A 15,173-nucleotide genomic window follows, 5' to 3' on the forward strand; every position below is an offset into this window, starting at 1 on the left:
GATAGAGCTTTTCGTTAGTTTATATGGGGTCGATAATGAAAATGGTAGGATGATACACTTGGCATCTTGTGATAAAATCTATACTCTCAAAATCAAAGGTGGATTAGGCCTTAGGAAAATGTGGTATTTTAACAAGGTCTTCATGCTAAGAGCTAATTGGAGAATATGTGGCCAACAACCTCCAATATAGGAAACTATTATTCATTCTAAATATGGATGTGGAAATGGTCAACTTTCTGTTATGAATGATAAAAAGCCAGGAAGTAACTTTTGGAGAAGATTGTTGTAACACTGAAAAATTTCAACTCTGTCTGTGTGTGATTAGTCCTTCTTGAGAAATTGTTTGTGTTTGTTTTGACTGTGAACTGTAATTTAATTTAAAATCATAGTGTTATGTTCTTTTCTATGAAGTAATTAGTCATTAATTAATTGGTTTCTCTGTGATTACACTTACATATCAGTGTTTGCCTGCAAATTACACTGCAGTCGATTAATTTTTTAAAAAAAATAAATAATTGGATCTTTGGAATTTCCTTATTTACTTAAATGAATAAACTTCTTAAGAATTAAGTTTATTAAAATTTAGTTGATAAGTTTTAATTATTAAAGTTGACAAAAAAATATTTTCAGTGCAGGAAAATTATTTTCACGATGTAGGGTTACATTGTGTAAGTTAATTACACAGTGTAAACCACATTTTAGCCATCATTTCATGGCATCAACACAAGTAGGGCTGACCATGCTTGCACCACACTCTCACCCAATCACACGCACTCACCCATTCAATCACTTCACCACTCTCTTTTTCTCTATACCTCACTTCACACATTTACTTCATTTCTTATTTTCAAATCTTGGTGACTTAGCAAAGAGTGAACTAAATGCTCTCTTCTTTCACCTCCTATTTAGACCAAGAAAGATAAACACTCTCATCTCCACCTCTCAATTTTCATGGACACTACAAGGCTAGGGTGATCACACTTTAGTATTCAACACAAGTATTTTGTGGTGTGCAAGACCAAGAGCTTGCAACCTCACTCTCCTCTCATTTTTGTGATCTGAAGCTTAGGGTAAAAGGGCCTTTGTGATGAAATCAGCTGCCCATGGTTGACTATGGGAGGAGGCAACCATGGTGTATTGATCCTTCAATGCATTGCATGCATCAAAGTGCTTTCTTTTTTCAGTTTTTCCACTATTTTTGTAAAATTGTGTTCTTTTCTCTTTTCATGCATGCTCTCTTTATAGTTTTTCTTCATGTTTGTGCTCTAGAAGAGCTCATAGTACAAAGGAGACTCTATCCAATTTTTTTTAGATTTTGAAAAACAAGTTTGGATTCTCAAAATTAGGCTATGAGAAGGGAGGAGGTTGGTTGTAAGGTTTGATCATTTGGACCAGTCTCAGGGTTTCAAGCCTAGAATAAACTCTAACTGTTGGATTTTCATGAAACTTATTTTTTTGGGCTCCAGACACAATTTGCAACAACTTTTATGTTGAAGCTGTTGAGAGAGGAAGTCATTTTGAGGCCCATCTGTGACATGCAAGATGACTGACTTGTTGTGCAAGGAGTGTCTAACAGTGCTCAATTTTTTTTGTAAATTTTGGCTTCTATGGTTATCATCTGAACAAAAGGTTTACTTTTTATGAAACTAGATAAAAAAATATTAATATCCATATAAATTACTAAAATATAGATTTCATCTTCATTTTCTAAAGGTTCAAGTGAAATAGAATTTCTGCAGGAAAGATAGTTTTAGGTCAGGGAAAAGTCTTAAAAAGAAAATTTTACCGGGAATAACATAGGACGAATTTTTGTATAATGTTTACCTTTTTGAAAAGAGGATCATGTTAGCTTCAAAGTGTAAAAAGTATAAGTCTTTTTGGTTTTGGGAAAAGGTCGAGATTAACAAATCTTTGAACTATGTCCAAACTGGATTTTTCTCTATCTCACTGCCTTAAATTTTTGTGTTTTTTTTTGAAGATTTTTATGATAGTTTATTTACCTTTTTGGAAAGATGATAAAATTTCCTTCAAGTATGCATAAAAAGTTTTCATTAATAAAATTATTTGTGAAATTTTACAGAGGCTTGAATCTGATAGTTTTCTAAAAGCTAGGGTTTTTAAAGCATGTTGATTATTGTTTAAATTTTGACTAAGTGTGGATGATTTGCCTTGTTAATTTTTGTCTAAGTGTTGTGTGATAATTTGTTGATTTCCTTGTAAGTATAATTTGTTTGTTTACATTTGAAAGACCCAGGAAGTGTGAATCCGGGCACCTGTAACTTTGGAATGCCAGATTTTAATTGGAGATCGGGAGGTGAGACCTTGGACATTGTTGTGACTTGGTGTGCTTGCAATGGGGGATGGTAATGATTTGTGTGTTAAGACCCGTGTGTGGTAGTTATAGTGATTCAGGCACAAGTCCAGGTGTCGATTAGGATCTCGTTCTAGTGGGCATAGTGCATCTCAAAAGATGTGCACCTTTGTGTGTATAATGCAAGGACGAACTCAAGCAAGAGACCCGATGTTTACTAGAACCCTATTTTAGTGGATGTTGTGTGTCTCGAATGGCGCACAAGTTTGTGTTAGTTCACAAGGACTCAAATATGAGTACCCCCATGTAACTATAGTATTTTCTCCGAGAGACCAATGCGCTTGAGAGACATGCAAGGGGATGTGGACTTGCGGTGGAATGCGAAGAACTCCTTCAAGAAAGTCCTATGGGGGGGCATGCTGGAAGTTGTGAGAGTTTGTTAGACGATTATCGATTGGTGATTTCCATTGTGAGGTGTGGAAGGGGCCCCTGTTGCTGAGATGTGAAGTTTGGATGATTCTCGAACTTGGTTCGCCTTTCAATGACATTTTGTACCTATGCAGTTAGGCTCCACAATGTCGATAAAGTAAACCCTTGGTGAGGAGTGGTTGAGGAGTAAGTCCTGGGAGTTAGGATTGCCTTACAAAGTGGTACCTGGGGTATGTTCATTGACTTGTTGTTTCTTAAGGATATGATGCTGAGTTTGTAGTCACATTTTCCACAATGTCGACTTAGCAATTCCGACAAATATTGTGAGGCATAACCAGTCAGTGAGAGCCTTGCCATCGTACCACAACATAAGGTGTCCTCTCGACAATCATTCGAACTAAAGAGTTGTAAGACCATCGATTTTTGGGACTTCTAGTGGCAGCTAGCCAATGTGATATATAAACATATATGTTGAGTTAGTGAAAAGGTGACGCCTTAGAAATGCGTGTGAAATCCGGTAGATAACCACATTGCAGTGGTTAGTAGTCTTGTGTGTTTTGATTTATGTTTAGGTCTTTTTGTGTTTTGGCTGACGAAGCGGAAAAACTCACCATTATGTTTTATTTATTGGGTCAGATGGAGTTAGGACTTCTCCTCGAGCTTGATTGTGGGATTGGGAGATGGTTTCCAGACATGACACAGGGTGTTGACCACTTTATCAGGTACCTAAGGTTCACTATGATGTCCCTTTTTGACTTTGAGGAGGCATTAGAGTTTGTGGAATACTTTTATATGGTGGGTGCAGCCTACACCACCCTACTATCGCCATGTCATTCCTATGGAGATCATAGAGGTCTCCTCTTTGTCATCTTCATGTTCTTCATCATCTTCTTCAAATGCACCGGACTATATGCCAAGGCCACTTGATGCCAGGGAGGATTACGAGAATGCAATGTCAACCTTGCTCGCCCTAACACCCATAGAGGAGGACGATGAGATCGAGGAGGACCCATAGATGTTAGAGGAGGAGCTACTAGAGGCGACAGATGAGCCTCTTGATCTTATCATGGAGGATGGTGCAACGGTAGTAATGATAGTCAGTGGGGAGCTTCCCCAGGGAGGAGTAGGGTGGCTTGTAAAGGAATGCAGCAAGGAGGATCCTAAGGAGGATTCCAATGAGGATAGGTGGGGTGTTTCCTCTAGGGAGTCCTGTTGTCAGGGACCTCTTAACTATTGATTATTGACTCACCTCTCTTTGCGTACAGTTTCTCTCATAGGATTGGGTTAGTGGTGACTACTCTGGGACTGAATGTCTTTCTTTCTTTTGCATATGTATGGGTAGACTTAGGTTCCAGATATTTTATATGTACTTGTGGTCATAAGCTTTTTATCAATGTATTTTGGGACTTACCCACGCTCTGGTGTATCCTCCTTATCAAACTTAGTACTTATTGTAATGAATCGCTCTTTATTATATATTTCAATAGCTTAAGTTTATGAGACTTCTCCTTTTCTTCATTTAAAAAAATGTATGGTTTACTTTTGAAGTGCATTTGTTTGTATCGAACGATTTATATTTCCGTCATGACTTGTATGCATAAAGGATTAAAAAGAAAAATCAATGCTCACATTTTCTTTCCACAAATGGATTAATGAGCATCATTGCATTAAAAATGAGTTTGCTTTAAAAGAAAAGTGTTTGTTTATTTATAATAAATTTTAGGATGTAACAATTGTGCTCAACATGGGTTGTTTTCTGCAGCAAATGTTGTTCTCCATAAAATTTTGGAAGGGCAAATGGCTTCTTGGTAATGGAGCTTTGACTAGAGCCTTTATTGCTTCTATCCCAGATTGTATGTTAGATGGAAATTTGGTTGAGTACGTCAGCACTAATAGAAATTGAAAGATAGACAGCTTTAGACATTACCTTTCTAACCACCTTCTTTCTCAGATTTTGTTAATGATACCCCTGAGTATTCATGCTAATTGTGATGTTTTTTCTTGGAATGGGACTAGTGATGGACTATTTTCTATGAGAACAACATATAAGTTAGTAATTGTGATGTTGTGCCTAATCAGCCTCTGTGTAAAATGAATGTGAAGTGGGACAAGCCTAAAAGAATTAGAACAATACTTTGGAAGATGAATCATGAATGCTTGTTGTACTGTCCAAGACCCACAAAATACACGTGGCATCCTACATGACACTCTGAGACACATGTCAATCCTCCACGTCAGTCTTGCAACAGGAGCACAGACATTCAGCCTTTAGCAATTGAGCTCCCTAACTGACACAGGTTATCTCTAACCTATTAATATTTGAATATATTTGAATAACTTTATCTATTAGCAAGTAGTTAATTATCTACAAAACCACACATTATCTTATAGCTTTTATCTATAAGGTACAATTTATCTCTAACATTATCTACAAGCTCCCGACTATTATCTATAAGCCGAAGATTATCTACAAAGACTATAACAACCCCTACAATCAAAGACCTATAACTGCGCTCCACTCCTATAAATAACAGGTTCCATCAAACCCACAACACATTCACTCACAACTTGAGTTTACGCATACTTACTCTCATACGCATGTACTTCCTTTATTCTCCTCACTCATATACTTATTAGAGCGTCAGAGTCCTTTGTTTTGCAGGTCCTCCTTCCTGTCCTCCTAATAAAGGTACCTCTCAGACGTGTGAAGTCCGAAAGCCCACCTTAACCACGTCCATCCTAACGCGTGCCAGCTCCGGATTTTGGTAAGTACACTTGTTAACTAATTCTAGAAGAATTCGTTTGGGACTCTCAATGGATAACTCTTGCACGGTTTGCAATAATGCGGTGGAGACATTGTTTCATACTTTTAGAGATTGTAAAGATGTGTTGCTGGTTTGGTAATTTTTTATTTGGAGAGATGATGGAGTGGACTTTTATGAGTGAAATAATTGGTCTGAGTGGCTGCTGCTAAATTTATCTAAAAATCATGCAGTTCATGGTGTCTCATGGAACTCCCTCATTGGCGCAATCATGAGTTATATTTGGTGGAGGAGGAATCTTATAGTTTTTCAGCAAGAGAATTGGTCTCCTATGCAGGTTTTGAGCATTCCATTAAGCTGGCTACTGCTTACACAATGTCCTGGGAGGTGCTTTGACCTCTTTCCCATGCTAATCAAGTTCATGTGCCTACTCATGGTATTCGGTGGAATTTTCCCAGTTATGATGAGATAGTCTCAATTGTGATGGGGGTGTTTGCAATGCTGGAAGCAATGCGGCTTGCAGTGGAATTCTTAGAGACTATACTGGTGCATTTATATGTGGCTTTGGAACCTATATATATACGAGTTGCATCAGTGATTCAGGCCGAGCTTAGGGTTATTCTTCTGGGTCCTAAACTTGCATGGTCAAGAGGATATAGGCGGATAAGCGTGGACTCTGGTTCCCTCAATATGCTTAAAATGTTATGAAAATAATGTAAATAAAAGACAAAAATATAAACATGCAGAGACGTTAGATGTAGGGAAAAAAAAAAAGACAGCATGACAGATATTATATAACAATAACATTTTTGTTGTTTTGCTGTTATTGAGTGTTGGTAGTTGTTTTCACATGACAGACTAAATAACTAACAGGTAAGATAAAACGTTAATTTTGCAATCCCTAATTTTAACAAAAACCTTTATAACTATGAGAAGGATAATAGGTATATTAAATATAGTATCTTAAGAATTAATTTTTAATATGAAAATAATTAATGTATGTTTGCCCTTAATGTTATTAATGTATAATTATATAAAAATTAAATAATATTATATATTATATTTATTAAATATAATATTTAATTAAAATTAATAATATTATTAAATATAATAGTTATGAAATGTAATATATTTTCAAAAATTAATAAAGGCTTATCAAATATATAAATTTCCATATAAACTTGTTTATATTAAAAATCTATTATTGAATAAAATATAATTATTTCAAAATCACATACATATGTATTTAATCATTAAATAATAATTTTAATTATTTATTAAATATAATGTATAATTAATATTACACAAAATTTATTAATATAGTGTATATATTATATAATATTAATTATTATATTTACTAAATGTAATATATAATTAATATTATATACATGTATCTATTTAACAAAAAACAATGATATTTTTATCATATTTATTGAATATAATATATAATTAATATTACACTGAATATATACTTAATATTATACACTGAATTAAGTAATATTTAATGTATGTATTTAATTAATATTTAATATTGAGTTGATGCTTGCTTAAAAAAATCTGTACATATTTTTTCTTAAATATTTATACATGTATAAATATTTATCATATGTTCTTAAAATCAAATTCGTATTAAACAAAACTAATTATATCATATCTTTATTACAAGTAATTAAAATAAATGTAATAAACGATGAATATTTTTTCTTTTTCTTTTAATTGTTTTTGGTGAAATTCTTTTTATTTTACTAGTAACTACTCTCTCTACTTAATTATAAGATCCTTTTAGATATTTATTTATCTATTTTATAAGACTTTTTTCTAATTTTTAAATGCATTAATTATTTTTTTCTTACATACCTTTACTTAATTATTTTTTCTCTTGGAAACGTTAATGATAAACAATTAAATGGACAAAAGAAAATGATAATTTTAAAATAATAATACAAATAATTGACAAATTTAATGTGATTAATTACTTTTCTTAAGAAACATGAATTAATTGAAAGTATCTTATAATTAGATATAAAAGATGTATAATTTTTCAATTGATTATATCAGTCTTACTCAACTTATGCACGTGTGGTTTATATAAAAAAACTTATGCTTGTGTGATTTATATAAAAATAAATTTACTGTGCTTAAGGATGAAGTGTTAGATTTATACGCATGCAAAAATTTCTCCACACGGTTAATGTAATTAGAATAAGACTTAAATATTATTTCATCTTTGTAAAATTTACAAATTTCATATTTTGTCTTGCAAAGTTTTTGTTCATTTTTCATACTCATAAAATTATAATATATTATTTTTTATCCGAAGCAAGGTTTGATTATATTCAAATTTATGCATATAATTTTTTTAAGTTGATTACATATAGAAATAATATGCCTAACTAATATAAAAAAACATCATTATATTTTGATTCATCATTGTAGGTTTGAATACAAGCTCCAAACAAAAAATGACACCTTATAATTCATAAAAGTTTTAGATGTTCTCTTTGAATGCGAGGGTCCAGAACTAGCGAGGGTCCGTAGTAGTTCGAGAGTTGTATGCTAACTTTTAAGGATCCAAACAAAAGGTGACAGATGCCGCGCCACCTTGGGGTTGTGAATAAATAATAATGAAGATTCTTTTTACTCTTTGGCCAATGGCCGCCTTCCTAATCACCTTCTCTCTCGATATGTCTTTGACACTCTGTCCCATTCACTGTCCCCATCGTACCATACATCTGTCCCCTCTCCTCTTGTTTTCTTTTTCCTTATATTCACTCCATCATCCTCAATATACATTAACTTGCTCATTATAGTCATTAGTTATTACTATACTATTCCTCTCTCTGCATACTACATACTGTTGCAACAATATGGTTCGTAACGAAAGCAGCAACAAAGAGAAGGATAAAGACCTCGATCAGTTTTTGTTTGATCGGAACGACGATGATTTGGTCGATGAAGAACAACAGGAGATTGAAGGTGTGAAGTACGAGAGTGAGAGTAGTAGTGATGGTGACGACGCAAATCGGAGAGCACAGCCTGACTCTTTCTCTTCTCAGCAATGGCCTCAGAGTTACAAGTATATATAATAATCCTCTTAGCCATTTCCTTATCTTTTCGCAATTCAAATCAATTTGATCTTTGAAGTAAGAAAACTACTCATGTGGTCCTAGAAGTGTTAAAAACCATGCCGAATAGTTTGTTGAATATTGTTGAAAAGTCCTTCAATTTTGTCCATGAATTTTAGGGACTAAATAGATGAATATTCAATAATCAATACTAAAGGAATACATTAAAAATTGTAATATTAAGGGTGAGCCCTGGCACACCATTAAAGCCTTGGCGACCAGTTGGTCATGGGCTTGCCTCTTTGCATATGCAAGGATATAAGGTTGAATACAATGACTCTCCCCAATACCTTTGCATAGCGAGGAGCCTTCTGACACGAGAGGGTAGGTTAGTTTTTCTTTTCTTTCTTTTTCTTAAGAAAGAAGGTGATCGGAGGACGAAATTTGTGGTTTATTCAATTTGAATATTGTTGACTCTGTTTCTGTCACTCGTGATGTTATAATTTCTGTTTTCTGCTACTTTTGTTGTTACCTTAATTTAAAAGGCTCATTTCAAACCAAATTCATAGCAAAAACCTTAGTTTATAATTTTAATATTGCAGTGTTAGCAAAAACCAGATTTTTTGTATGTTTATTTTATTTTTGCTTGATTATTCTTATGTGGCAATTCGAGAAATTGTTGTATATTCTGGAACTACTACATGTCCATGGTTCCGACCAATCTCAATTTCAACTTGACTCATGATCAAATTTTTTTAACCTTTTCTTATAAATTAAAAAATTTGACTGTCACGTGGAAATTTGCTAGAACTGTAGACACATGATGATCTAGACCATGAATTAATTTTTTGTGGCAAAACCTTACATCAAATTGTGATTTTATTACAATTTCCACAAGTGAGGGCTGATTTTTTATTACTATTAGAAAGTCTCACATTGTCTACTTCAATTCTGAGTGCAGATTATATATTTGTTAGACAACTTCACTTATCGTCAATTGATTTTAAGATGAAATCTAACATGATATAAGAGGTATAGACGTATAGTCCATCTTGATTCTTGCTTATTCTAGTAGGCTCGCTTGTTCAGGCAGACATCTGTCTAGGATGTTCTTTCTTTCTCATAGTAACCTTAATGAGTTCAGATATTCTTCTCTTATTGTTTTCCTCATTCCCTTTCTTATGACAGAGAGACTACAGATTCTTACACGATAGCTGCTGCTCCAAATTTTGAGTCAGTTCTACGGGGGCCAAGTTTCATATATTCAAGTTTTGACAATCGTTCAAAGAGTAACTTAGACATCGATGGAAAGACACCTTTTCTATCTGCTGCAGAAGGCATTAGACAATCAACTTGGTGGGAGAAAGCCTCGGTACAACGGCTTGTTTCTGGAGAATTGCCCATTGGATATGGATGCAGCTTCACTCAAACAATTTTCAATGGTACTATGTTATTTGATTGCAATCTGTTACTATGCCCGTGAACATTTAATTTGTTAAGTGCATTCTGCTCTGTATAAACATTGTAAATTCAGTTGATCGCAAAACCATTCTCCAATTAGGCAATATATATATATATATATATATATATATATTTTGGACAGTGGAACTTTTAAACATGTAGATGTACTAATGAAGGTCAGGGCAGCATATAGTATTGCTTTAGAGTGTCTCTAGTGTAAAAAATGGGGATTATTATTATATGTACTTCAATTCATTCTTTCTTACTGCTTAATAATGTTTGGGATTGTGTGTGTGCTTGGATTAGCTTATTTTATGTTCAAAATATCTGACAATCTAAGGCGTACAAAGATAGTTTTCTGAAATAAAAAAAAAGAAGGTAAAAATAAAGCTAATATGTTTTATAAAACATGCTATGAAAGCGTGACTCTTTTTTTCTAAAAAATGTGTTAATAGGTTAATGGAGTTTTATTCTGTCTGATTGATCCACTCCCCTTATGAAAGTTTTTTCTTTGTCTGCAAATGTCTGACCCTACTTCCGAATTTCTATTTCTACCTGACCATTTTATGAGACATGGTGTACCTTGTCAGGCATTAATGTGATGGCTGGAGTTGGTCTTCTATCTACGCCATACACAGTAAATCAAGCTGGGTGGATGAGCATGGCAGTGATGCTTCTTTTTGCAGTTATGTGTTGTTATACAGCCACCCTTTTGAGATACTGTTTTGAAAATAGGGAAGAAATCATTACCTACCCAGATATAGGAGAAGCCGCATTTGGGAGATATGGTCGAATTGCTGTCTCGGTTAGTTATATTTCTTTGTTTAAATTAACTTAAAATTGTTGTGCAATCCTTGTTACATGATGAATGAAGTTTTTCTTGGGCTATTTCCAAATGATCATTATGATTTTGTTCTTTAACCATGGCCTTAGATGGTTTTGGTTCATTTTGACCTTTGGTCTTTATATGTATTAGGCCTCTCGCAAAATAGACCATACTATAGCATCATTTCTTTCTGTTGTTTAATCTAAATCCGCATCACAGTAGTAAGAAGCAATACTGAGATATAATATTTTTTATCTATGAACAAATTTGATGTTTTACTAAGCTATGCTTACTTTGTTGCAGATCATTTTGTACACTGAACTATATGTAAGTACTAAGTGCTCTACCCGTTTCTTTTGTTTCCTTTGAAAACACCTGCATTTTGTTGCTCTGCACCAACGTATAAGCTCTCTTCTAATGGTTGCAGTCATATTGTGTGGAATTCATCACCTTGGAAGGAGATAATCTCACTAGTCTGTTTCCTGGTACATCCTTAGATTTGGGTGGTTTCCAGTTAGACTCGATGCATTTGTTTGGAGTTTTGACAGCACTTATTATTCTCCCAACTGTTTGGTTGAAGGATCTTCGTATAATCTCTTATCTATCAGGTGCTCCAAAGTCTAAAAAATATTCCTTCTATTTTCAAAATTTTCTACTTAGCATGTCCTTATTGGAACTTGTATTGTGATCTGCAGCTGGAGGGGTTATTGCAACAGTTTTGATTATTATTTGCGTGTTTTGTGTTGGAACAATAGACGGTGTCGGATTCCATCACACGGGTCAATTGGTAAAATGGAATGGCATTCCATTTGCTATTGGTGTCTATGGATTTTGCTTTGCAGGACATTCGGTTTTCCCAAATATTTACCAGTCTATGGCTGACAAAAAACAATTTACCAAAGCACTAATAATATGGTATAGTACCTAAGAACTTCTCTGTCACCGGCAAAACATAGCATATTTGATTTTTTTTTTTTCTGATTCATCAACTCATTTCTTTGTGTACAGTTTTGTTTTGTGTGTTTTGATATATGGAGGCACTGCAATCATGGGATATCTCATGTTTGGTGATGGCACTTTGTCTCAGATAACATTGAATATGCCACCAGGCACATTTGCTTCCAAAGTTGCATTGTGGACAACAGTGAGTTTTGAGATTTTTTGGGTCTCTTAGCACTATTTTTACTTTTGTAGTTTTATTCTAGTGACCGATAACTTCCCCTCGCTAATTTTTATGTTTTGTGTTCTTCTTTCAGGTTATTAACCCGTTGACTAAATATCCTTTTTGCCAAAACTACTTAGCTTTTGAAAGTTTAAAAATTTGTCATGGTTTGATAAAAATGTACGAGTCCTTTTAGTTTATTTTTTCTTAATAGTAAACAAATATGCTTTGTTGATGAACCCACTGGCAAGGAGTCTAGAGGAGTTGCTGCCAGATAGAATTTCATCCTCATATTGGTGCTTCATTCTTCTTAGGACAACACTTGTTGCATCTACAGTTTGTGTTGCCTTTTTGGTTCCCTTTTTTGGTAAGTTTTAGACTTTATATTTGTTATTGGATTAATTTTAATGTCACCTCCAATTAGTTGAGGCCACTTAAGAAAATGATATAACTTTAGTAGCTTTCTGTCCATATACTGATAATTCATATTTCCATTTTCATTTTTGTTTATAAGAAGTGGGAATATTCTTACATGTTGTATCCTTCACCCTTTTGGTTTTGTTATATTTTGTTTCTCAACCACAGTCAAGAAGCAAACTGCGATGAAGTTTGCTTTTCACATATTTGAAACCAAAACAGTCAACTCTGTTAAACTGGCCTTAAACCTGTTAGTTTGGCTTGATTTAATTTAACAACAGTCAGAAACTTTTCTTACTGGGTGATTTCGTCCATTAATCAAACGAACATTATTGTATTCTGTCAAAAATAATTCTTCATACAAGTCACATAGATCTGAATTCTTGCTTACTAGTGATCTCAATTAGAATGCTTTATTGGTTTTCCTCTATTTTTCATATTTTAGCTAACCAATTTATCACCTATTCCAACTGGTCTTCTCACATTTCTAAATCATCTTCGCTATGTTTAATTTTTCAAAACTAATGATAATTTTATTATAATTTCAGGGCTTGTGATGGCTTTAATTGGTTCTCTCTTTAGTATACTTGTGGTAAGAAATGCATTTGACTCTCTCTGTATGTGATGTCATAATTCTGTTAGGATGCACATGCCTTAGACAAAAGGCCAAATGCCTCTTCTGTTAGGATATGATGTTTCATTGGTTAGTAAAGGATTTTTTTTTCATGATGACATCCTGAGTTTATTTAGTTCATGATCTTCACCTTACACACACACATCAACTTAGTAAAACTATTTTTATAGTTGTAAACAGAAAAGGAAAGATGGAGAAAGAGGGATTAGTTTGTTGTGCTCTCTTTGGCTTCACTTGTATCATAACACAATATAAATTTACATACCACATATTCAAATGCTCGTAACATTGAGTTGAGACAGCACGACTTGCGGCATACTTTTATCTGAATTTATCTCTTTATTGCATATGACAAATAGACATGGTTTCTCAAAACTTTTGGGGATGACAAGTCAAGCATTGAGTTCACGTGATTTCTTTTTGCAGTACATAACTTGCATTTATCTTTTCATGTTTTCTAGCATCAACATGACCTGAGCTAAATTCCTCTGCAGTCCTTTGTGCTTTACCTTACTTTTATTGATTCAGTTTCTTGCAAGGAATTAAAATGAAACCACTATCTAATTTGAAGAATTTTATTCCTTTCAGTCAGCGATAATGCCAAGTTTATGTTTTCTGAAAATTATTGGGAAAAAAGCTACAAGGACACAGGTAACAGCACTGCCGATCTTGTATTTTTCTTTTCCTGACAAAATCTTTCTAGTTCAGAGTAAAATTTCAGAGTTGATATTAATAGTGATACTGAGCCTTTAGTTACTATATCCAGCAACACTGAGCAATATTTAGAAAATGAAATTTGCATTATTACATTTTACATGCAATAATTTCTATAATCAGCAGGTGAATTACATTCAACACAATGATGGTAAACACTTCATGCATCAGAAGCTCATATGCTTCGAATGTTTTCCTATCATATTCATATCATCTGTTGCAGGAGGAAACCACCCTAACTCATCTGTATTTCTTTTTCAAATATAATTTTGAAGCCTTGTTTTTTCTTTCAGCCATGAATTGCTAACTGCATATTACCAAACACCACATATAATTGAATGACAATTATAGAATCATAATGCAATATTATCTCAATTAGTTTTCCTATTCCTTCTCTTTTACTCAACTTCTCTTTTTGCTAATAACATCAGGTTGTACTCAGTGTTGCAATTGCTGCATTCGGAGTCATTTGTGGAATCCTTGGAACATATTCCTCTCTGTTGAGTATCGCTGATAGTTACTGAGAGTCTGAGACCTTATAGTCTTTCTGTACTGGGAGGTTATGATGAGTGTTAACCCTTTCTGCATGGAAGTACAGCTCTTTGGATAATACTGTGGTGACAAGTTAATTTAGTTATATATGCGTTTCACTTGTACTGAGGTTTTAATAAACGCTCCGCGACGGTGATCAATATTTAAAATCTTATATATGAGAACTCATGTATATTTATGAATTTAATAAAGTAATTGTTAAATAAGATATAACAAGTTAAAGCTAATGAAGATATTCAGTGATACTTTAGTAATTAAAACTAGATATAATTATTGAGTTGCTTATGTGTAGAAAAAAAATGGCTATATGTACTTGTATGCATTGTGCTAGGGCATATGCAGAGCATGCAAGGAAGTATTAAATCAATTTGCTAATATATTAGGCTTGTAATACTAACTAAACACTTTCTGGCTTATTGTTTGCGTATATATGATCTGAGCTTTTATTTTAATGCAATGAAGAGAGATGACTGTAATGGCTTGATTAAAATTATTAGTGAACTTAGCATGGGAACATGATCAATTTAAAAATAAACATGCAAAATGTTTATAAAAAAATAAGTTTCATCAACGTGTTCAATAATGACCACAAAATATAAATATTTTATTTTTACTTAACATTTGTATTTTTCTACTAGTTTTTGTTGACTAACTTTTTGTGTTAACATAATCCCCAGGTCTTCATATTGCAAGGGTGAATTGATTATAAAAAAAGTTAACACAAAAATCAAATGACCATGATCAGTAAGAAAACATTAGCAAATATCGTAATCATACACAAATATTCATTAGTCCAATATACAATCAACAAGTAGTCATCTACCTTTTATAATTTCAATC

The 15,173-nt window shown here is 33.4% G+C and overlaps 1 protein-coding gene across 2 annotated transcripts; it reads left to right on the plus strand.

Annotated features, from left to right (window-relative positions):
* The first annotated feature begins 8,234 nt into the window (after window positions 1-8,234).
* On the plus strand, window positions 8,235-14,539 carry LOC114392582 (amino acid transporter AVT1A-like). Of its 2 annotated transcripts, none has more exons than XM_028353781.1 (12): window positions 8,235-8,578; window positions 9,756-10,009; window positions 10,619-10,833; window positions 11,158-11,181; window positions 11,282-11,462; window positions 11,550-11,769; window positions 11,863-11,998; window positions 12,111-12,134; window positions 12,242-12,383; window positions 12,982-13,025; window positions 13,656-13,718; window positions 14,213-14,539. In XM_028353781.1, exons 1-12 carry the CDS (start codon window positions 8,370-8,372, stop codon window positions 14,303-14,305), a joined length of 1,605 nt encoding a protein of 534 aa, XP_028209582.1. In that variant the 5' UTR covers window positions 8,235-8,369; the 3' UTR covers window positions 14,306-14,539. The 2 variants fall into 2 exon arrangements, with proteins under 2 accessions (XP_028209582.1, XP_028209574.1); XM_028353773.1 differs by having other exon boundaries at window positions 8,239-8,578; window positions 12,111-12,130; window positions 12,238-12,383.
* The last annotated feature ends 634 nt before the right edge of the window (window positions 14,540-15,173 follow it).

This window comes from Glycine soja, chromosome 2, assembly GCF_004193775.1.
Source record: "Glycine soja cultivar W05 chromosome 2, ASM419377v2, whole genome shotgun sequence".
Lineage (NCBI taxonomy): Eukaryota > Viridiplantae > Streptophyta > Magnoliopsida > Fabales > Fabaceae > Glycine > Glycine soja.

Excerpts from the sequence above, each read along its gene's own strand:
- LOC114392582 (XM_028353781.1), top strand. The coding sequence starts at position 8,370 with ATGGTTCGTAACGAAAGCAGCAACAAAGAGAAGGATAAAGACCTCGAT. Across the intron at positions 11,182-11,281 it reads TTTTGTACACTGAACTATAT|TCATATTGTGTGGAATTCAT; the intron begins GTAAGTACTAAG and ends TAATGGTTGCAG. Across the intron at positions 12,384-12,981 it reads CTTTTTGGTTCCCTTTTTTG|GGCTTGTGATGGCTTTAATT; the intron begins GTAAGTTTTAGA and ends TTATAATTTCAG.